Raw genomic sequence first — 24076 nt, forward strand, 5'->3', positions numbered from 1 at the left:
GAAAAAGTGCAAAATTGTAAATTATATATTTGTGAAATATTGAAGAGCAAAAGCAGGACTATTCAAAAAGCTTTATTTGCCGAGAACAATGCAAACAGAATATGTATAATAATAATAAAAATACAAGTTAGTTCTTTATACTTAGGACTGCACTTTTCTGGACCACAGACCTGTGATGTTGTTTGTGAAATCTGTTGGAGCCACTCTGGAGCAAAGTGTGCTAAAATGCCAGAAAAGATAACTATCCTCCTTTTCTTCCTTAAAATATGAACATCATTAATGTTTCTGATTTTGTAAATCTCCAAAAGTTGATTCTGTTTATCTGGACGTAGTGTTTTTGGTGGGAGAAACGTTTCGTCACTCATCCAAGTGACTTCTTCAGTCTCAGCTGACTGCAGGTTTCCCCAATTTTATAAACAGTACATTTGCACGATGACTGAAACTAGCACCACTGAAGGAAACGTTTCTGTCACTGAAAACACTAGGTCCAGATGAACAGAATCAACTTTTGGGGAATGTTTCTGATTGTTTGACCCCAAACAGTATACCACACATCAATAATATTATTTGAAGATTTGATCTGGATTAATTATCTGACTGAATATAAGCAAATAAAATTTTACAGTCTTAAAACTGTAATTTGTCTAAATTCACAGATTGACTACAGGCTTATCATAAGAGTTTTCTCTAGTGGCATCCTTCACTGTAAACATGAGATTGTAATAGTTGGTAATAGTGTTAAAAGTCATTGTGTGTTTTAAGATTACACCTGTTTACAATTCTAATCTGTAAAAATACTGAAGTAAAAACACACTGACGTAAAATTTCTGGAAAATGGTGAAGCCAGCCTGGATTCTCTCAAGCTCTGCAGATAGGCTAGATCCCAGAGTGGTGGGAGATCATCAGCCCTTAGTATCAATGTAGATTCAGTTCAGTGCTGTGTCCAGCAAATATTGCAGCTCCATCTTGTGAGTGTGCTTGTTTCCAGTGGCTGGAGCTGCTGCAGCCTCGCGACCAGCATACCTACACACACACACACACACACACACACACACACACACACACACACACACACACACACACACACACACACACACACACACACGTTTGATTGCCAGCAGACCATATAGGATATGTAGAACAGGACAATGGGTGAGTTGTAGTTGAAAGCTGCCTGGAACAATAATTCATGACTTCTTCTCAGGTTGCTCTGTTCACTGTATATCTGAGATTAACTCTGTGTGTTCAATAGGGCAAATTCAATATCAGATTTTCACTATGTAATGATTGTGGCCAAATTAGCTCATTAATTATGTTTAGCATGGCATTAAAAAAAAAAGAACAATACTGACAATAACAATCACCTTTAACCTGGTTTACGGCTTTTTCTTTTTTTGTTTACAGATGCCTTTTCCTCGTTTTGGGAGTAAATTAAACACAAAATATGAGTGAAGAACAGTGGGATGAGGCTGTGAGTTTATTCAACATTTAAAAGTCACAACATTAAAGTCTGCTGTGTGTTTGTGTACTGACATGGCCCCTAAATGATGTATGGGTTCTCACTCCTGTTTACTATAATATCACTGCTCATGATGCAATTCAATGTGTCCTACAGGATGGCTGTAGCTTAGGTGGTAGGGTGATCCATTTACCAGTCAAAATGTCAGGGGATCAAACCCTGGATCCTCTTGTCCATGTGCCCAAGTATACTGATAGTGTGTGTGAATGTTTTTTTAAAAAAAAGCATTCGATAAATGTGCAAATAAATAAAAACTGATGACCATGAAGACAAAGACAGGTGAGCAGCAGTGTGCCACAAAAGAGTGAAGGTCAGAAGGAGTTGCACTGTGTATTTGTAGATCTAGATAAAGCATATAAGTGCCAAGAGGAAATGTGATACTGTATTAGGAAGTCAGGAATAGCAGAGAAATACAGTGGCTTGCAAAAGTATTTGGCCCTCTTGAACTTTTCCACATTTTGTCACATTACAGCCACAAACATGAATCAATTTTATTGGAATTCCACGTGAAAGACCAATACAAAGTGGTGTACACGTGAGAAGTGGAACGAAAATCATACATGATTCCAAACATTTTTTAAAAATAAATAACTGCAAAGTGGGGTGTGCGTAATTATTCAGCCCCCTGAGTCAATACTTTGTAGAACCACCTTTTGCTGCAATTACAGCTGCCAGTCTTTTAGGGTATGTCTCTACCAGCTTTGCACATCTAGAGACTGAAATCCTTGCCCATTCTTCTTTGCAAAACAGCTCCAGCTCAGTCAGATTAGATGGACAGCGTTTGTGAACAGCAGTTTTCAGATCTTGCCACAGATTCTGGATTGGATTTAGATCTGGACTTTGACTGGGCCATTCTAACACATGGATATGTTTTGTTTTAAACCATTCAATTGTTGCCCTGGCTTTATGTTTAGGGTCGTTGTCCTGCTGGAAGGTGAACCTCCGCCCCAGTCTCAAGTCTTTTGCAGACTCCAAGAGGTTTTCTTCCAAGATTGCCCTGTATTTGGCTCCATCCATCGTCCCATCAACTCTGACCAGCTTCCCTGTACCTGCTGAAGAGAAGCACCCCCAGAGCATGATGCTGCCACCACCATATTCGACAGTGGGGATGGTGTGTTCAGAGTGATGTGCAGTGTTAGTTTTCCGCCACACATAGCGTTTTGCATTTTGGCCAAAAAGTTCCATTTTGGTCTCATCTGACCAGAGCACCTTCTTCCACATGTTTGCTGTGTCCCCCACATGGCTTGTGGCAAACTGCAAACGGGACTTCTTATGGTTTTCTGTTAACAATGGCTTTCTTCTTGCCACTCTTCCATAAAGGCCAACTTTGTGCAGTGCACGACTAATAGTTGTCCTATGGACAGATTCCCCCACCTGAGCTGTAGATCTCTGCAGCTCGTCCAGAGTCACCATGGGCCTCTTGGCTGCATTTCTGATCAGCGCTCTCCTTGTTCGGCCTGTGAGTTTAGGTGGACGGCCTTGTCTTGGTAGGTTTACAGTTGTGCCATACTCCTTCCATTTCTGAATGATGGCTTGAACAGTGCTCCGTGGGATGTTCAAGGCTTGGGAAATCTTTTTGTAGCCTAAGTCTGCTTTAAATTTCTCAATAACTTTATCCCTGACCTGTCTGGTGTGTTCTTTGGACTTTATGGTGTTGTTGCTCCCAATATTCTCTGAGACAACCTCTGAGGCCATCACAGGGCAGTTGTGGAGCTGTTTTGCAAAGAAGAATGGGCAAGGATTTCAGTCTCTAGATGTGCAAAGCTGGTAGAGACATACCCTAAAAGACTGGCAGCTGTAATTGCAGTAAAAGGTGGTTCTACAAAGTATTGACTCAGGGGGCTGAATAATTACGCTCGCCCCACTTTGCAGTTATTTATTTGTAAAAAATGTTTGGAATCAAGTATGATTTTTGTTCCACTTCTCACGTGTACACCACTTTGTATTGGTCTTTCACGTGGAATTCCAATAAAATTGATTCATGTTTGTGGCTGTAATGTGACAAAATGTGGAAAAGTTCAAGGGGGCCGAATACTTTTGCAAGCCACTGTATGTGAGGCAAATGCAGGACATGCAAGACAGTGGTGAGGTGTGTGGTAGAAGATGCAGATGGGTTCAGGGTGGGACTGAGATCACATTAGGGATTGGCACTGAGCGCCTTCATTTTTGTATTGGTGTTGGACAGGTTGACAGATGAGGTCAGGCTGTGTCTACTATGATGTTTGACATTATGGCCTGTAGTGAAAGTAGGTAGCAGGGGAACGAGAGTCTGCAGAGGTATGCACTGGGGAGAAGGAGGTACATGAAGAATACATGTGTGTGAATTAGAAAGAGACAAGTGTAACAGTGAAGGTGGATGAGTTTAAATATCTGGGGTCAACCATCCAAAGCAAGTTATAATCCACAAGACTGGTGAAGATAGGAGTGCAGGTGGGGTGCAGTGAGTGGAGGCAAGTGTCAGGGTTGATGTATGACAGAAGGATAACAGTAAGAATGAAAGGAAATGTTTAATAGATGGCAGACAGACCTGCTAAGTTTTATAGTTGGGTGTGATATGTGACAGAAGAATGGCAGCACAAATGAAAGGGAAGTTTTACAAGACTAGTGAGACCTGTTATGATGTATGGTTTGGAGACAGGGACACAAACAAAAAGACCAGAATGGACTCGATTAGATATATCAGAGGGACAGTTTAGATTGAGGGTTTAAAGACAAAGTTAGTGAGGCAAGCATGGTGGTTTAGACATGTGGAGACGAACAATAGTGAACATATTGGTAAACGGACTGGTATACTGCCCTGTCTTCAGGCGTACAGTCAGCTGAAGTCAAACTTACCAGATGGGGCGTGTGTGACCGATGGTGGTGCTGATGCGGGGCTTGACATAGTAATAGTAGCCGTGGTTTTTGTGCTCTTCTTGACACCAAACCAAATCTGCATTTGGATAGTGATCAGCCTCTTCTTTCACCAGATCAAAGGGGAATGGTGACAGCTGCCAAAAAAAGAAAGATGCCACAGTGTGGTTGGAATGAACACTTGAGTTTCTGCTACTTTTGGTGTGGAAGTCTGTGCGGTGTTGCCTAACAAGGTGCTGTGATTGACTTAAGGCAGACAAATACTGCACACTATAAGGCCATGCCACCATTGTTTTACCTGTACGGCAGTGAAGTATGTGAAGTGTGAAATTGCCTTCAGATTAGACTAAACGAGTCACTCCACAGTCTCAGATTCAGTTTCAGCTTTTTACAGACTTACACTCTGAGCAGTTTTACCAAAACACTGATTACCTGCTCGATGCGGACAACAGCGATAGCTTCCTCCATGCCTCTGTTCTTGCGTTCCCGGGTCAGTTCATAGTAAATCTTGCCGGTGCAGAAAATTAGTCTCTTCACCTTCTCAGGGTTGGCGGCTGCATGCCCATTATCTGGGATTAGACGCCTGAAATGTGTGCCTGCATGACAGAAATCATAAAAACAGAAAATAACCAAATATTTTAAAAGTTCTTTTGCACTTTTTTGATCTGTACTCACCTGGGAGCATATCATCAAAGCTGGACTTAACCTCAGGGTGGCGCAACAGCGACTTTGGAGTTAGTACTATGAGCTGCGATTAAAGACAGAGCATAGAACATGTTCATAATTTCAATTGACTCTTATCTTGCATGTTTTGGTATATATCTCTTACGGGCTTCCTGAAAGGCAGCAGGATCTGTCTGCGGAGAACGTGGAAGTAGTTTGCAGGAGTAGAGCAGTTCACAACAATCCAGTTACAGTCATAAAGCTGATGCATGGCAAAGTCTTCAGACAGTTTCTGCCAACATACAATGAAGTAAAAAACCCCCAGAAATTACAATACAAAATACAAAATTTTATGGGGAAGATTAAAAAGATAAGAAAAGTTTAGTGAACCTGATGACAAAATGCACACAATACAATTATTTAATTCAACAATTCAAGAGAACAGAATTATTTGTTCCAATTATTTAATTTGTTTAGGTACTAAGGTAAATTAATCAAATAAAAAATATGACTCTGACAAAGACAGAAGAGGACAGGTAATTACTAATGAGTCCAAAGAAAAACAGAAAGATAGTTTTAATTATGGCAAAATACAAATCCAACCTGCACTGCATGCTCCACTCTGTCCTTAACATACGTAGTTACTGTGATGCCACCCATTGTTTAACAATGGCCACTTTTGAAGCCTCTAGCTGAACTAAGTGTTTTAAAACCAGATGGGCTGATTAAGGACTGATATAACTGAGAAACATATCAACCATGACATAGGCTTACACTAAACCATGCTCAAAATGCACAAAATGAACATAATGTTGTATTATAAAAGACTTAAAACTAGCGACAAACACCGTAAGGGAAAATGTTTACTTTGGCCATAGATTCCCTAGATAGACAGACTGTTATTGGCTGTAGAGTTCCCCCTGCTGGCCATTAAAAAGAATGCTGATTTAACTTCTGAAATTCCTTCTTTTCAGACTTGAAAATCATTTACTTGACAGACTACGATTCCTTAATGACATTCTGACACAAACTCACAGGGAAAACATCTGGGTCATCATTGCACATCTGTAGAAATCTTTCAGGGCGTGCAGATGAGTGCTCTGGACCCTGTGACGAAAAAGGAAATGGAAGCAATACAAATGTGATGCAGTTTTCTTTCCTGTAGTGTATTTAAGGTTTGTTTATATGTGATATTGCAGATCTCAAGTTTATTAGTAACACATAAGGCATTATGTATCCATAGATGTCCTTTCATTTGCATCAAAATAATTTTACTACCATGGACAGAATAAACATTTTGTTCCAGTACAACACAGTACCCCACAGTTTCACACAGAGACATAAGTGATTTGTGCTCTGACAGTGCAAGCCCATAGAATGGTATTAAGAATATAACAATTCGTAAACTCAAGAAGACATCGATACAAGACAGGCGTTGCATTATAAGGTGGTAATACAATCCCAAACTCTGATGGTGAGACAAATCAAAATGAGATACATGTGGAATGTGGTAGATTAAATTCTTACCATTCCCTCCATGCCATGAGGAAGCAACAACACTATGCCATTTTGTCTGACCCACTTGGCCTGTCCCGAGCTGATAAACTGATCGATGATGCACTGGGCTGTATTGTGAAAGTCTCCGAACTGGGCCTCCCATAGAACCAGTGCATTGGGACTGGCCATAGCAAAGCCTAATTCAAAACCTGCACACGGGAGAGAAGAATGAAACAGAAGCCCTGATGTTGAAACATACCAGCAAATTGAAAAGTGACACTTCAACTGTGAAATACTGTACTTCAGGTACTGTGGGAGAGAGAGAGGTAGGCAAAAAATCATGCAAAATGCACCAGATTTTGGTACTTTAGGAGCCTTTATTGTGTTTATGTTACCTACCCAGCACTGCGTATTCAGATAGAGAGCTGTTACACACAGTGTAAGGAGCTTGATCAGGGGAGATATAATTCATTGGGATGCACATCCTTTTGTCAGTATTTTGGTCATGAAGAACATGGTGTCGATGGCTGTGAAATATAACCAGAAAAAAATGAGTGGTATGACTGAGTTTGTCCTTTTTTTTTTTTTTAAATTCAGAGATAAGATGCAGGTGAAGAAATTAATACAAGCACAGGTCAAAGAGATTTAGATGCAATCACCTCTTGATATTTTATTCTTAGGAAGTGAGCTACATAAATATGTACATAGATAGTACACCTATTTCTTACCTGAACGTGCCCCTCTCCACATCCTGACCACTGAGACGCACATGGATCCCCTCCTTGAGCAGAGAGCCAAAGGCCATATACTCCCCTAGAGCCCAGTCACACACTCGCTGGCTCACCATATTTGCACGTCCCTTTAGGATACGACTCAGCCCTACAACATGAACACCAATGCAGAAAATCCAGGTCTAAAACAGCTTGAAAGTACATTCAGTGGATCTTCATTTTTGTCACATGAGACGTGAGGGCACCTCCATGTATAGCAAAATCCTCCACTGGGACAGATGCAGCAATGTTGCCAATGTGGCTGAGTGCTTGCTCACTGATGCCAGTCAAAGGACAGGTCATACTTCTAGGCTGACCCTCCAGTGTGAAAAAGCCTAAATACACAGACACACAAAAGCATTGAAAGCAAGAGGCATGCATGGGATGCCCTTCTTGCCCAAGATTCAAAAATATTCTGTGTATTCAGTTGTATTCATTGTATTCCGTCTTAATTTATTGTGTTTAATGTTAATTTATTGACAAAAAAAGAGAGTTAAAAAAACAACACACAGAAATAGTTTGGCTTCATGAACAACATGTAGTCGTACCGGGCCAGGGTGAATCTAGCCAGTGCTTGATGTGTAAGATCTTTTCATCTTTGGAGCGAGTGTAAGCTTCCTCACAGATTTTGTCATAACTGGCTACTTCCTCCTGCAAGAGATCAATGCAAGTTGGGCATCTAATGAGAAAAATTGAGTCTTTCTTTTTATCTTCATTGTGATTTTTAATCTAGTAACTGATAGCAACAGTATAAGTAAAATACTGGCGGCAGCCTCCTAGTAGACACACCTATGGTAATTACAAAGTCCTAAGTGACTTCCTTCTCGAGTTTTAGCATTCACAAGATTTTCAGAAAACTTGGTTCTCTAAGGCTCTCTTGAAGGCTCTCTAAAATTCTAACTTTAACACTCAACCTGCTGAGAAGGTCCATTACGTCATATAGACTGGAGTTGACTGTCAGTGACAGCTGTCCACATGAGAAATCTGTGTGTTACTTGATCAGTCTCAAAGAATTAGCTGAGCTTTTTCCTTTGGTATAAAATCCTGACAATGATTGTCATCTTCGGACTGAGTAAGCTCAAGCTAAATGTGTGATAGAGTTTAAAACAGCAGCCAAAAATCAAATCCACTTGGAGGTCAGAATAAGTTATATTGTGTCTTTGTCTACAATTTGCATGCTTCATAACCATAAAGCTACCTGCACAGGGGTGCAGGTAGCTTTACCTCATATTCTTGAGTTGTGACGACTCCTTCATCAATGAGTTTTTCAACAAATTTCTGCAGGACTCCTTTCTGCTTCTTGATGCGCTTGTACATCAGCGGCTGTGTGAACATGGGCTCATCTACCTCATTATGGCCGTTCCGTCTGTAACACACCTGAGTGAAGAGGCAAATGTTTATGTTTGTTTTTCTGATCACCTATTTGGCCTTGTATGCTGACCTTTTGTGAAAATTTAGTATGTCAGTACTGACTGGCTCACTTGTTGGCACAGTGCAGTAAAGTGACAGTCCATTTAAATGACACAGCTGATCCCACCAGCTATCATTTTAATCAGTCTTTTGACTCTATTATTTTTTCTTCTACTGGCTCATTTCACATCCACACAGTATTGTTAAAGTCTAAGATAACTGGAAGATAAGTGAAGCAAATAGACGTAGCTTCTTTTAGCAACCAACTAATCCTTGAGATAGCAACAGGTATTCTAGCCTTTTCTGAACGCACCCTGAACATGAATATTTCATTGTACATGTACAATGATAATAAAGGGCTATTCTATTCTATTCTATTCTATTCTTTGTTGCCATTAGGGTATCAGCATGCTCTACCTGATTGTAAACTACTACTACCCATTATTCTAAACTCCTCACTTTTAAAGTTTTTACCTTGATTTAATTCTTTTTTTTTGTGTGTGTGTGTGTGTGTGTGTGTGTGTGTGTGTGTGTGTGTGTGTGTGTGTGTGTGTGTGTGTGTGTGTCTGTGTTTTTCTAAACTGCTTCTAACAAATTATCCTTTATTGGATTAATCAAAAATTGGACTGAATTGAATTAAACCGTCATGTTTCTAAGGTCAGATGGGGCTTAATGCCCTTTTTAGATGTTGGAAACATGCTTACTCCTACTTTATGCTTTGTTCACAGGTTTACTTTCATTATTTTGGGTTATAGTTAGTAAAAGTGTTTCCTGTTTTCAAAGTATTTTTTCTTAAAAAACAGCAGTTTCAGTCAGGGTCATTTTACTTGGTGGTTAACAAAAAGTTATAATAACGAGCATATTTACCAGGTCTACAACGACATCTTTATGGAATGTGTTCCTCCATTCAGCTGCAACTTTGCACACATACATCACAGCCTCTGGATTATCTGCATTAACGTGAAAGATGGGTGCATTGACCACTCGAGCTACATCAGTTGGGTACGGAGATGAACGAGCCACCCTGGGATCTGTCGTAAAACCAATCTATGTGGGCAAGAGTAACACACATGTATATTAAAACCAGTTACAGTTATGACACTGTGCTCATTTTAACTACTGGAACTGCATCCAGCAATTCACACACAGTGTTAAATACACAGTATTATGGTCAATTCAAAAGTACTTTTAGTGTATATTCAATAATCCACACTCCAGAAGCCTAGTTTTATCTGGGGAAAACTAATTCAGTTACAAAACCATTATTATTATTATTATAACCATTAAGCGATCTATTTGTTGAAATACCTGTCCATACCATAAACTTGATAAGTGCTGAAGGAATTTTAAACCTAACAAACTGAATCGAACAGTCCATACCTGGTTGTTGACCACCACGTGTATTGTACCATGTGTGGTGTAGGATGGCAGGTCAGACAGGTGGAATGTCTCATACACTATACCCTGACCTGCAAATGCAGCATCGCCATGAAGGAGAATAGACATCACCTGCAAAATGATTCACCAAAATACAAACATATTGGAAAACATCCACGGAGACATTGTCTTCTGTTTATATGGTAAAGAAAAAAATTCAACATACTCTCTTTCCCTCGGTGTCCCCACAGTAGAACTGCTCAGCTTTGGTCTTTCCCTGCACCACTGGATCAACAGCCTCCAGGTGGGAGGGGTTTGCCACGAGAGACAATGTGATGTACTTGTCACTGACCCGGTTCATCCTCCTGTGATACATCCCCAAGTGATATTTCACATCGCCAGAACCCTGAGAGCACAAAGTCAGATGCTGAACCTTTCATCTTTATTTATTTTTATTAAGAACATATGTGCACATGTGCTATTCAATAGACGGCCTACACATTTTTAATATTGCAGGTGGAGCTAATGTTAACCTGAATTTAATAATCTGCTGCTTTTATTGATCTATAAAAACATAGTAATATAGCACTTAATGTAATAAATTTATATTTTAGGAAGGTGCTGTGCCACTGCACGTTGCCCTTTAGATATACCTCAGCATTTTGCAACCATCAGTCTACAGTTGAATTAATATGCTAGAGTTAAATAGATGTGGCAGGTCACATATATTATTAATTGCATGGCATACTGACATTGGCTTTTTAGCTTGTTCTTAACAGCTAACCTAACCAACGTACTTGTGTAAGTCATAATTGCAGTGAATGAGAGCTGCTGAAAAGCTGAACGGGTGTCTTACTTTGTTTTTTTCTCAGGTTTTGATTGCACTTTTGTTTGATTTTGATTACATAACATTTTCTTAATAACAGCTATCTTTCACCTCTCCTGGGTTTAAAGTTAGTACCACCTCTTTGCTGTCTCTGTGTGACAGATGGGGAGCACTACTAATTTGGATCCCACTTTTAACTGGACCCCATCATAGTTACTATTGATACCTTCTGGTTGGAAAAAAGAGGCTTTCTTAGCTGAAGAGTGTCAATCATTTTTAAAGTTATTCATGTGCCTAAACACATTTTCCAAACATCAGTTGTTATCATTAACACAAGCACTGTCATAGTTATATTTTTTTGTGTAAATCTGTTTCATTGGTCTTGACTGAATCTAACTAAATAATGTTCAAACCTCATCCGCAGCCTCTAACTTAGAGTCAAACTGACAAAAGATTTGCTCCAGCTCCTTCCGGATCACATTTGCCAGCACATTCAGTCTGCCTCTGAAGACACATAAGCGGAATAAAAACACTTCAATAAAGATACAGTTACTCTACCTTTGTAACACATTTCTGCACATTTCTAACAGAGATGCAACAGGTTTGAATTGGCTACCAGTGATGAGCTGAAGAGTTTAAATGAATTTGTGACTCTCACTATTAGTGTAGACAATCACCTATGTGAACAAAACAAGGAATGGAACTACAAGTCTCAGCCTTCCTCTTGCTGTAGTTCCCGTCCCGATTCTGCCCTTTGGTTCTCCCTGCCTTCTACTTCCAGCACAGCACTTAAAGTTCCTCTGTTCGCCATTCTGAGGGGCCAATGCGGCTCAGTCAGGCTAAACTAGCACCTGAGGAATAGCAGCTGCGAACCAAGTTGAAGCTGTCTTTTTGTGGGCAGTCTGGTCATTTTGTACTTGAACTTGCCCAGTATGACCAAAAGTCAATACCAACCAGTAAGAGTGGGGATCATTTGTGTAAACTGCTGAAGATGAAAAAACATTTCAGAAGCTTATAGACAGTTTTAGTTCAACTCTGGTGTTGGTGCATCAAGACCAACAGAAACAATTCATTTTGGAGGTTGACGCCTCAGACTCTGGGGTGGGGGCCTTTCTTTCTCAATATGTGGACACGGTACACTACATCCTTGTACTCTGCGTTTAACACCTGCTGAAAAGAACTATGATGTAGGTAGCTGCAAGCTGCTAACTGTCGGGTTACACAACATTGCCAAAAGTATTTCATTGTCTGCCTTCACAAATTTATGAACTTGAGTGAAATCCTATTCTTAATCCATAGGGTTTAATATGATGTCTTCCCACCCTTTGCAGCTACAGTATAACAGGTTAAACTCTTCTAGGAAGGTTTTCCACAAGGTTTAGTGTGTTTATAAGAATTTTGACCATTTTTCCAGAAGTGCATTTGTAAGGTCAGACACTGACTGTGCACGAAAAGGCCTGGCTTGCATTCATTCCAAAGGTGTTCTATTAAGTTAAGGTCAGTACTCTGTGCAGGCCAGTCCACACCAAACCCGCTCTCCATGTCTTTATGGAACTTACTTTGCCCAGTGGTATGCAGTCACTTTGGAGCAGGAAGGGGGTACCTTCAAACTATTCCCACAAAGCATGAAATTGTACAAAATATCTTAGTATGCTGAAGCATTAAGAATTCTATTTACTGGAAGTGGCCAAGCCCACCAAAAAAACAACCAAAACAACCTTCCTCCACGAAACTTTACACTTGGAACAATGCAGTCAGGCAAATTTTTTCTCTTGGCAACTGTCAAACCCATGCTTGTCCATTGGATTGCCAGATGGAGAAGCTTGATTCGGCACTTCAGTCAACACGTTGTGTGCTTTACATTGTTGGGTATTTTACTTGTAAAACCACTCTGACCTATGTATGTAGGGGAGCGTTATCCATGGGATGAACAAGTTTTTTCTTTTTGTCTGAGGGTGTGACTGCATCTGGAGTGCACTGGGATGCCAGGCTTGGAGAAAATTATCCTGAATTTCTCTGATAAACCTGCTACAGCAGGAATGACAATGTTGTTTCATTTGTTATTCTGTTTCTCCCTAGTTGGTTTCTGACCTTTTTTCTTGTGCATCATCGCTGATTTGATGAAAGCTCACTTGAGATAACCATGTGTTTTAAGACAGCGGTCCCCAACCGGTACCGGTCCGTGAGTTGTTTGGTACCGGGCCGCGAGAGTTGAGGCTCAGGTGTGAAATGTATGGTTTTCAGGGTTTTTATCGGTTTTCAGCGTTATTTTGTTATCGTTTTTATCGTTAACTCGGTTTTCCTGGGTCTTTTCACGTGTGTTATGAATAAATCTTCTTTTTTTCGGTACCGGTACTAGTTTTATTTTGTTGTATTTATCCGCGACACCTTAAAGGCCGGTCCGTGAAAATATTGTCGGGCATAAACCGGTCCGTGGCGCAAAAAAGGTTGGGGACCGCTGTTTTAAGAGCTTTCTTTACATGTGTGTGTTTCCTTTCTTTCCGTTCTGCCTCAGAGAGAATGTGTTCTGCCTGGTGTTGCACGGTTCTGATGGCCCCAAGAGTCTAGATTACCCACACTAAAAAACAAGATCAATCAAACCCTCAAGGAACTCAGAACCAGACCCTGCAAGAATTTAGAAGAGGAACTTGCAACACTTCCACCTTACTGCATTTTAGAGGTTTTGCACTGGAATTTTGTTGTTGCCCACCTTCTACCCCTCCTATACCTCTAACACCATCTCCAACAAAAAAGGCCTCAGAGTTTTATATTGGCACACCTTTGCAAACCTCTGCTTTAGTACTGTATCACCCCAAAAGAGCACTTTGCTCTCAGACTGCTGGTTTATTTGTGATTCCTAGGGTACTCAAAAGTAGAATGGGAGGCAGAGCCTTGAGCTTTCAGGGCTGTCTTCCGTGGAATAAGCTCCGAGTTTGGATTTGGGCGACAGACACCCTCTCTACTTTTAGGCTTAAAACTTTCCTTTTTAACACAGCATAAAATTTGGGCTGGATCTTCCCTTAGTTACCCTGCAATAGGCCTAAGATACGAGGAGCTTTCTTCCTGTTAACAGGAAGAGATTTCTTCCTGTTAAAAGGAAGAGATTTCTTCCTGTTAAAAGGAAGTTTTTCCCTATCACTGTTGCCAAAATGTTTATTCATAGAGGGTCATCTGATTGTTGGGGTTTTCTCTAGTCCCTCTATATTACTGTTGGGTCTTTATCTTACAATATAAAGTGCCTTGAGGCAGCTGTTTTTGTGATTTGATGCTAAATAAATAAAATTGAATTGAATTAAAACTGAATTTGTTGGTCATCGATATGCTGTCTCCCTCTCTGCAGACTTTTCTTGAGAACTCCTGCCGGAAAAATTTCCCGCCCAATAGCTTATCTGTCTGGTATTTATTCTAATAATTCTGTAAATAAACCTTTTGTCAGTGATTTGAGTTTGTTCCCTGATTCTTGATACTGTACAATCCTACTCTGACATGTTAAGGCAATAGGAAAAATTCATAGCCATGGCACCTGTGTGGCATTCCCATGATTACACTCTCCACTCCACTCTGACTGGACTTGTCAATGATGGTCTTCAGGGCTGGAATGAGCGACTCACAACCTTCCAGACCAAAGCGCTTCTCTGAAGACCACTTCCTTTGAAGAAATTCCTCAAACCTGCAAAAAGTTGGTTGTGGTGTTTCACACTGTGGCTCGGAACTTTACACTTCCATCAGACTGAGAAAGGCCTTTTAAATTTTTAGTTATTTGTTGAGGCGTACTAAGAATGTGAAGAACCACAGGCACACCTGGTTGACTGGATCATCCTGGCCAGTAGGGTCCTCTTCTCCTCCAGAGTGCATTGTATGACTCCTGGAGTCTCAAACTTCTGTCTGATCCATTGGCACTGTTCCATGTCATTAATAAACATAAACTCTACACCGATGTGTTGACAGTAAGCTCTCTAAGAGACAAAAAAAAGTTACATTTGTATTAGTTTGGATAAAACAGAGGTTCCTGTTACAACCTTTCTTGGCTGTGGGTATCTGCTGATATATGGGTATCTATATCAGCATCTATATGGGTATCTATACCACAAAGACATTGGAAATCAAACAAGTTGGATCATCACATTCTGTGTTTAAAAAATAAGCATTAATATATATGATCCTTACCTCAAGGCGGTATATGATCTCTCTAAGAGGCAGAGCACTTTCATTCCCACCAATGAAGGTGGTAGTGGGAAGCCGGAACACCTTATCTAAGTCACTTTCAGCCAGCCCATAAATACCTGCAGTGTAAACAATGAAATTAAAAATCTTTCTTTCAGCCCATCATCGCACAATATATGTAGGCTGAAATTGATAGGACAAAACCAAATGGCAACTTCTAGGATAGAAAAATGAGGCAGACAAACAATGGTACAGTCGACAGAAAACGTATGTATCGTGTTAGTGTTTCTCACATTTTAACAATACAGCCCATCCAAGATATAGTATTCCAGTTTAGGTGAGTGAAATTGTTATTAGCCTGTTACTTAGAACTGTGTATGTAGAAGACGCATCTGTACAGTTTGTAAACGCAGCTTCATAACAAAGCCTTCCACCCTCTGGCCCAAATGTAACACTTTTGGCTTCAAAAGACCAACAATGCAATAGCTAAAACACTAAGGTAGAAGACTCTGGATGAAGAGTTGTTAGTTGAACAACAGTTACACATAACTTTTAGTGATCTTATTAGTTTGGGTAATTTTTTAATTGTTTCACTTTGTTCTATCAATTTTGTATGCGTGTGGGTTTCTTTTTACATCTTATGTCTTATAAAGTACACAGCATTTTGAATTGCCTAACTCAAAGGTTCAGGGTAAAGCCACTTGTCACGCCTTTAAATTGCTTATTATCTCTGGCATTTTGACTATTATAACAAAATGAATTAAATTCATTCACAAAGAAATATCAATGGTTTGCAATCTTTTTTTATTAAGTGGCTATAATAATTTTTCTTTGACTGAAAAATGCTTAAGTAAGTTTTGCAAAGATCTTTATCTTTACCCTGTGTGAATCCATATGAACTTAAACCCCTGTCTATAATATTTACATTGAGCTGTACAGGGATTTGATTTGATTTAGAAATGACTGACATATCATATGTCCTTCCAACCTGACCTGAACACAAGATGATTCCATTATTTCCCATTATGCAGTTTTCTTGACATAATCTCACAAGCAGCGAAAGCAGTTTGATCTTTGTGGATTAAACTGGTCAAGTCTTCCTTTAAGGAACATTTTAGCTTAAAATCTCAAATCTCTCTTTCTATCCTTTAATTCCTCAGGGGCCAAAGCTCTTTTACAGCAGCTGCAGAATCAAATCTCAGCTGATTACATTCTCAAAATGACAGAGCTTTCTTTATCAAAACCCCGAGGCTCTGAATTAACTCGCCAAACAAGGTCAGGCAAATCACCCCTTAATACCAGCATCCATGGTTTAAACTCCTGAACCATGGTCATTATGTAATATTAACTTTTCATTTAGCTTGGTTTTATGGGTCTGTAATTTCCTAATAACTTGCCTGGAAAGAAACAGATAACCTGTCATAAATACATAACTCTGTTATTTTTTAATGCTTTTTTTCCCTCCTTCTTTTTTAAAGCTCCAATCTATAATCACAGAAACCACACATAATGAGGAGCAATGTACTTAAAGCTGAAGGTAGATTAAGTTTACTGGTCAAATGGTGCGCCAATATAGTGAAGAGACACAGTCTAAGACGTCAGAGTGGCTTGTGTTTATCTAAGCATGCAATGTCCTGGTCACACCAAACCGTGATAAGACAACACTAGATAGACAAGGGGCAGGGCAACTTGTTGTATCTATGTCTTTTTGTACATCTCTGTCAGCAAATTAGTGCAGAGTACTCTGCTTATCATGGGGGATTTTTAATCCAATACATCCCAGTCAGCGTGTTACATAGGAGCTCTTTAGACTTTTCTGCCTTTCTGAACTTCCTCGCACATAAAAACCTAGCCTTGTTTTCTTTCATGATGTAACGTAATCAAGTAGTTTCTGCCTGCAATCTAATCATAGTAACATTTTATTGAAGCACACTTAGATAAGCCTGTAAAAGTCCTGCTTGACCTCATTGGCCACTGAGCAAAGGTTGTCAGGAACCAACAAGCACACCTTCTTTCATGGGTGACTTGCTGCAAGAAAGTTATTATTAGTTATAGTTAGTTATAATATCTAAGAAGTATGTTTTATGGCAAATGCACATGCACTGACACTCACGTTTTCTCTCTGACAGACACACACACAAAGCGTGGGCCAGTGATAGTAAATAAAAGAGGAGGGAGGCTAAAAGATAAGAAAGCAGGGTTGTCACATTGATAAAGAAAACTGAAAGGGTAAATGGGTCGGTGAAGGTACATAAGGAGTGGATCAGTGATAAAAGAGCAGTGGGACAAATAAAGGCATCAAATATATCATGACATAAAGGATCAAAGTATAAAAATAACAGGAAAAGAAAAGCCAGAGGAAAAAAGAGAAAATGAATAAACATGCAACAGGATTATTGTTCTCACCGACATTCTGGAAACCAATAGTACAGGGGGCATCGTCAAAGTCTACACAACTGATGTCCAGGGGGTCCAGCTTGGCTATGTGATGCCCTCTTACCTACACAGAAGGGAATATGGCTCAATGCATCGATTATTGATACTTAAACTGTCCATTACTGTTTTTGGTGCACTGGGAAAATTGGAATTATAATGGTTATATGTCAGCTATTTCATTCACTGATTTTTTTTTTTTGTATTTCTATGTGTATTCTTCCCCATTTATTTATTAATTATTTTTATTCTTAACATAAATAAGTACATAAATAAATATGTTTATAGATAAAACATTACTAATACTGTAAATTGAAAAGACAGACAAAAAGTACTGAACACATGAAGAAAGGGAGGTGCAAAAAGGCATGGAAAGTCATGACACCAGCGGAAATGAATCAATAATTAGAAAGTTTCTTGAAGATGTTTTACGTCTCATCCGAGAATCTTCTTCAGTTCTAAGAGCAACTGGTGGAGAGTCCCAAATTTTAAGCCCCAGAGTCCCCCAAGAGGGTCATGGACCCCCTATTGATCCTCTACCTAATCACACAGACTAAGGTGTAGAAACGGGTGTAGGTCACAATCAGCCAAAGCTTCGGGTGAACCCACTGTGAAACCTAGCCCCACCCTATCATGTGATTTCCTGAGGTCAAATGGCCCAGAATGTGAGTGGGCGTTAAAGCTTCTGGGAAGGGATCTCAGAAATGGATTATAGATGGCAGTTGTTCAGTTGTTCATGGCAGTTGGCCTCTGTTCAAAGATAGTCGTTCACAGTGGACATAGATGGCTTCTTTCACAATGTGAACATTGGTGTCCTAAAAAGCGTGACCTGTCCTATAGATGCAGATGAACACCCGAGTCTTGTCCCATCGAGGTGGCTCTTCTGTGCTGTGCCATGCGTTTATGGCTGTTTGGTCTCTCTGATGTAGAGGTCTGAGCAAACCTCACTACACTGTACAGCATATACTACGTTGTTAAGCTTGTGTTTAGGAGTTTGTCTTTGGGATGAACCAGTTTTTGTCTGAGTGTGTGGCTGGGTCTGAAGTACACTGGGATGTCATGCTAGGAGATGATTCTCCTGAGTTTCTCTGATAAACCTGCTACATAGGGGATGACAATATTGTTGCTTTTTTCTTTCTGATCCTCCCTAGTTGGTGTCTGATCTTCTTTTCTGTGCATCTTTGCTGACTTGATGAAAACCCAATTACGATAACCACATGTTTTAAGAGCTTCCTTTACATGTGTTTGTTCCCTCTTTTTCCCTTCAGGCTTAGAGGGAACATTTTCAAGTAGTAAATATATTTCAATTCAATACTTTTCCTTGTGTCATTTCTCATTAATACACATAATTTATGGGTGTCTATGGTTTCTTTTATTTGTATGTGTGGACTGGATGGATTATTATTGACATCTGGTAAGAATATCATGCCAATAGCACCTTTAAAAATATAGGCACAAACGTACACAGGCCCTGTGTACGTACATTTGTGTCATTTTAAAACACAACAGCTCACCATTCTGATGAGTTTCTAACACAATTTCCAACCCAAAGGCAGAAACTGTCTCTTTATATCCCGTTATCAACTCAGACTTACATGAACAATGGTCCAATAATGCATAATGCATTGGTGTAGTCTTGGTCTATTAGAGCAGCGGTCCCCAACCTTTTTTGCCTCACGGACCGGTTTATGCCCGACAATATTTTCACGGACCGGCCTTTAAGGTGTCGCGGATAAATACAACAAAATAAAACTAGTACCGGTACCGAAAAAAAGAAGATTTATTCATAACACACGTGCAAAGACCCAGGAAAACCGAGTTAACGATAAAAACGATAACAAAATAACGCTGAAAACCGATAAAAACCCTGAAAACCATACATTTCACACCTGAGCCTCAACTCTCGCGGCCCGGTACCAAACGACTCACGGACCGGTACCGGTCCGAGGCCCGGGGGTTGGGGACCGCTGTATTAGAGGGTTCTTAATAATGGAAACTAAGCATTCAATTTACAGATGAAAAATCAAATATCATTTATTTTTCATTTGGTGATGATAGCTGCTCCTGGTCAGTTTTCATATGTTCATCTTGAATTTTTTAGAGTAAGGTTTTATAAACAGCAACTTAATTATTGGCCGTGGCATTGAACAGCTGCCTCGCACTTTCCACAATCTACTAAAGAAAATATTGTGCAGTAGTTAATGGCAAAAGGAACCAGAGCAGAATTACTTTTAGTGTACCGTGTCAGAGTAAAACACCAGACTGAAAGTTGTTAATCTTTTGTTTTTTCCTTAATGAATAAACTGAAAAGGCTTACTTTAATTTTGCTTCCTTATCATTTCACTGCAGATTATAGCAGAGAACAGATGATATATGTGAAGTGGGTTTTACTATCTTTGCATTTTGTAACACAGTCAGTGTCACTTCCAGAAGCTAAAATGAAACAAAACCCTAACTCTACAATAATGAGAGACAAAACATTTTCTGTGTGGTTGCAGTTAACCTGGTATGCTCGAATAAGTGAGTGTACAGCTAGATGATCCTCCACCAGCTTCTCCACACTGGGTTGAGTCCCCACCAGTGCCTGGGCACTGGACAGTCTTTCTGAAGTCCTACTGAGGTGTGGTGGGCTCTGAAAGGCTGCACCAGGCGGAGCCCCAGCACTGGCATTACGGAAAAACACATCCCAGGACTGCATAGAGAAAGAAAGAGACCGTTTACTCAGCAATATGCTAACTGTGTCACATGAATTAATAGCCTGTCACCAATGTAGTTAGGTTAAACAGTGATTACTAAGCAAGACTCAAGTCAAGTCACTGTTATCTGGAGCACATCTGAAGACAGCTGAAGTTGACCTTTCAGTAGGAAAGGAGTGGTTAGCATTCATTATGACACACAAGTGTGTGTGTACATTTTGTGCAAATCCATTTTATGTAATAAACATTTTGATCAAATATAGCATTGATTAGAACTTAGCTGGCCCTATGTGGACAAAACTGGTTGTGACACCATTGGCAGCAAGAAATGTTATTAAGCATTTGCCATAACTGGCAATGAGGCAAGATTCACAAAAATCAGTATGGGTAAAATGAAAACACATAACTTTTTGAAAGCAGTTTACTCACACTCCTGTAGAGATTAAGAATGAATTGTACCTCAAGTTAATATCCGTGTGAGGGCAGGAGAGTGACTACTTCTTGCAATTTAGTGTAAGTCATTACATTACGAGCTTTTCATCATGTACCTAGTGCATAGCATACAGTGATTCCCCTAGGCTGACTAAGGGAATCCACATTTTAATTTATCAATGTAAGCATTTTGGCTGCTGCTATACTGTTTTTTGGAGGAGAGTCAGAGAGGAAAGCAAGGGTACAGTACCATGTAATTCTACCAAACAAGTTCAGAAACTATGGATCCAGCCACACATAGCTTATTAGTGTTAAGTAACTACAACTGTACTCACCACAATGGAAGCACAAACTTCTGGATAATCTGTACCTTACTGCAGGACCAAATTAGATGCAGTAAGGCCTAGGACCCAGCTATAGGCTACAACTACATCACACTTGTCTTTTAACTGGCAAGATGAGTTATAAAACAAAATCTCAGACTGTGCAGTTTTTATAAAGGGGGAAACTATCAATAGAGACCAAAATTGTTTTCTGGACTGGTCAATAAAATTTTTAATGTTGTTCGGCTGGCCAATTAACCATGGAATTCTATGTGAACTGACTAATTTATGCAGGCAGCTTCATGTTGCCACTCCAGGAACTACAGTTTTTTGCATTCCATCATTTAGACTGGAGACATAGTGCACACTCTGTGTGACTTCTAAGTGAGAATAGCCTAAGTGAGAATAGTGCAGGTAGTTGTCTATTGCATTTACACTGAGTGTGTCATGTGTCCTTTACACTCTATTCAGGCAGCTCCATCACCTAAATTCCAGGATTTCCACTAATAATGTGTCTTCAGTGGATTGTCACTGTGCAACATGTCAAGAAGTACAGGTGTGGACAATTTTGTGTCTTGATGATCATGTGTGAAAATTTGGTATTTTCAAGTTTTAGGAAAACTGTCAAACTTTCTTTCTTTCTTTACATGTGTATTTAGTGGTCGTTATTTATGTACTTATTTATTATTATTTTCCATTTTTCGACCCCCCCCTCCAGCCACCACCAACATCCCAATTTATTTTCAAAATCTGTTTCTGTTTATCTTTTTAAATTTCATCATAAATTTCTGCTCCTTTATACAAATTTAAACACTGTGTCATAGTCACCTTTTCAGTTATGGGTTAATCACCATCATACTTTGGTCCCATGCCAGGCAACCTAATACCTGTCTGTAATTGATGGAGGTGGAGTTCTTTTTCACTGTTATATATTCATTATTAGGTCATCTCTGCCGACCAAGACACTTGGTTGGTTTTATATGCAGTTTCATATTTTAAACATATATAATTGCAGAAATGACAACAACATCAAACACAGAATTAAAGATGAATGTGCTGTACCTTGTGCACACTCTTTGGATTCTCCAGCCATGTGTAGTACATCTCCTCCACATAGTTAGAGCTGGTGCCATTAAGAAAGGGTTCACTAGCTAGAGGTGTGTTCAGGTGCCTTGCGGGCTGAGATGTCCTTAAGCCCTGTTTAACTGCCAACGGTACAGGCTTTGATAGGCTCTGGGCCATTTGTACAGCCGTTAAAGGCCAAAGCCTTACAACCGTAGTCCTTAAGCGGTGCATAGCAGCAGATGAATCACAGTTCTGCAGGACCACTCTCCTGGACAAGGAGATCCTCCAGGCTAATCAGCAGCTGCCCGTCTTCAAATCCGTCTGGCTTGCTGAAGTGGAGAGATTGGCTTATCTGCAGACACTGCCCCTTCTCTTCTCCCAACTGTCCAATGGATCCTGCAGATTCCAAATATAGATTTTGTAATTGAGCAAACCCAATAAGGCTAATATTAAATATATTTTGGTGAAAAAACACATGGTAAGGCCAAAACAATGTTTTATTCAGTTTCTCTACTTGTATGTGAATGAAGTGCTAGTTGTAAATTAAGGTATGCATTTTGCCATATGTAGCTGCAGAGATTACTTAAAAATGTGGTGTGAAGTTTTTAAAGACATGTGAATTTGCATATCAGCCACAGGAAGCATAAAAAGTGGTTGTAGCCAATAGGTACGTCACCAGAATTGATACTTACAATACATTTTCATACCAAAATTCTGAAAAATGTTATATGTACCATAGGCAGCATATGGACTAAGGCCTCAATTATTTCAGAAAAGAAGGAGTCCTAGTCTACCATTACATGCTAAAGAAGTAGAGGGTTGCTAACAAGCACAGAAAAGTGGCTAACAATTTGTGATTTCCTTACCCCTAAATCTTGGGCAATATTTAAAAGGTGAACAAGAAGTACTTTTGCAACCAGGCCCCTGCTCACCATTAATGAAAAATGCAGGTTTAGGGGGGTTCTCTAGAGGCAAGATGTGCCCCATGTTTATACGGCCTATGACTTAGTTATAAGGTTTAAGACTAAGTATTTAGCTATTATATTCAAGGCTTAGATTTAGTTATAGTTTTCAATATTATAATTGATACAATCTAGAGACACTACTCACACACTATATGCACATACTCCTATCGGGCTAACGCTAACGCTAACAGTCGCAAAATGTTGCAGTTTATTTCAGCAAGCAACAAAGCACGTCAAAAATAATAGCTTTCACTTTTAAAGACACCTTAGTAGTTCCTAAAACCTGGACTTTAACCTTTAGCAGATTTTACTGAAAAAGAGAATGTATGGCTTTTGGTGTATTTCTAGTCATTACTTTTTAGCATTTTGTGGCAATCTAATTGAATGTTTCTATGAGCACAAGTTAAGCAGTAAGACAACACAGAGGAATTTAGTTACGAAAACCCAGAAAAATAACACCGGCGCGGGATAACAACAAATCTAACGGGTCTTTCCAGGAAAAAAGAATCTTAGTGAAATTAAGTTCACTGGGGGACGGCATAAAGCCTAAACACAGACAACAAGTCTTGTAACCTTAAAATCTGCATTCAGTAAATACAATCCCAAACACAAAGCAAGAACACTTCAAAAACCGTACTATCACTACGAAGCATTAATCAGGTTCAAAGTAAAGTTTCCCGTTAAATAAAGCTTTTAGGATAACACTTCATTTGTATCGAGTTTATTACCTTTTCCACCGTCTCGTAGGTAGGTAGGTGCTTTTGACGCCTTCCCCGGAGCCTCCCGTGTTGTAAATGAGTGAAAGTCAGATGTCCTGTTGTAGACTAAAGTCTGTGCGCGCGCGTGTGTGTCGCGCGCGAGCGCTGTCTTGTCCCAGGTGCTGAAAAGCCTCCTGGTAGTGAACAAATACTTGTTTAAGCAAGCAACAAAGAAAACGTTTTCGTTCTCTGGTGTTCTCGGCCTTACTGAACGCAGGGTTAGTTTTGTCTGTTCAACTCAAATGATATGCATGTTTAAAATGCGCCTAATGGATAACAACATCTGGAATGTAGTCACATTTAAACAATACCCCAAAACCATTTT

General features: G+C 39.7%; 1 protein-coding gene across 2 annotated transcripts; it reads right to left on the minus strand.

Moving 5' to 3' along the window:
- Window positions 1-59: 59 nt before the first annotated feature.
- ogdhb (oxoglutarate dehydrogenase b) lies at window positions 60-24048 on the minus strand. 2 transcript variants are annotated; one of them, XM_063477776.1, is made up of 23 exons: window positions 23722-24048; window positions 22026-22424; window positions 20016-20204; window positions 17486-17579; window positions 15083-15198; window positions 14717-14871; window positions 14439-14585; window positions 11329-11419; window positions 10316-10495; window positions 10093-10221; window positions 9580-9759; window positions 8527-8679; window positions 7851-7953; window positions 7509-7637; window positions 7261-7411; window positions 6932-7059; window positions 6563-6741; window positions 6071-6142; window positions 5202-5327; window positions 5048-5120; window positions 4805-4968; window positions 4355-4509; window positions 60-1023 (listed from the first exon to the last, which is right to left on the minus strand). In XM_063477776.1, the coding sequence occupies exons 2-23, from the start codon at window positions 22257-22259 to the stop codon at window positions 927-929; spliced, it is 3045 nt and encodes a 1014-aa protein (XP_063333846.1). In that variant the 5' UTR covers window positions 22260-22424; window positions 23722-24048; the 3' UTR covers window positions 60-926. The 2 variants fall into 2 exon arrangements, with proteins under 2 accessions (XP_063333846.1, XP_063333847.1); XM_063477777.1 differs by lacking the exons at window positions 11329-11419; window positions 14717-14871; window positions 15083-15198; ... (2 more) ...; window positions 22026-22424; window positions 23722-24048 and having other exon boundaries at window positions 14439-14536.
- Between the last annotated feature and the right edge of the window lie 28 nt (window positions 24049-24076).

This window comes from Pelmatolapia mariae, linkage group LG7, assembly GCF_036321145.2.
Source record: "Pelmatolapia mariae isolate MD_Pm_ZW linkage group LG7, Pm_UMD_F_2, whole genome shotgun sequence".
NCBI classification, from domain to species: Eukaryota; Metazoa; Chordata; class Actinopteri; order Cichliformes; family Cichlidae; genus Pelmatolapia; species Pelmatolapia mariae.

Coding starts and splice junctions, on each gene's coding strand:
- ogdhb (XM_063477776.1), bottom strand. CDS start 22,259: ATGCACCGCTTAAGGACTACGGTTGTAAGGCTTTGGCCTTTAACGGCT. Junction 11,420..14,438: donor ATCATGGGAATGCCACACAG/GTGCCATGGCTA, acceptor ATGTGTCTTCAG/AGGCAGACTGAATGTGCTGG. Junction 4,510..4,804: donor CTGTTGTCCGCATCGAGCAG/GTAATCAGTGTT, acceptor TTTTTTTGGCAG/CTGTCACCATTCCCCTTTGA.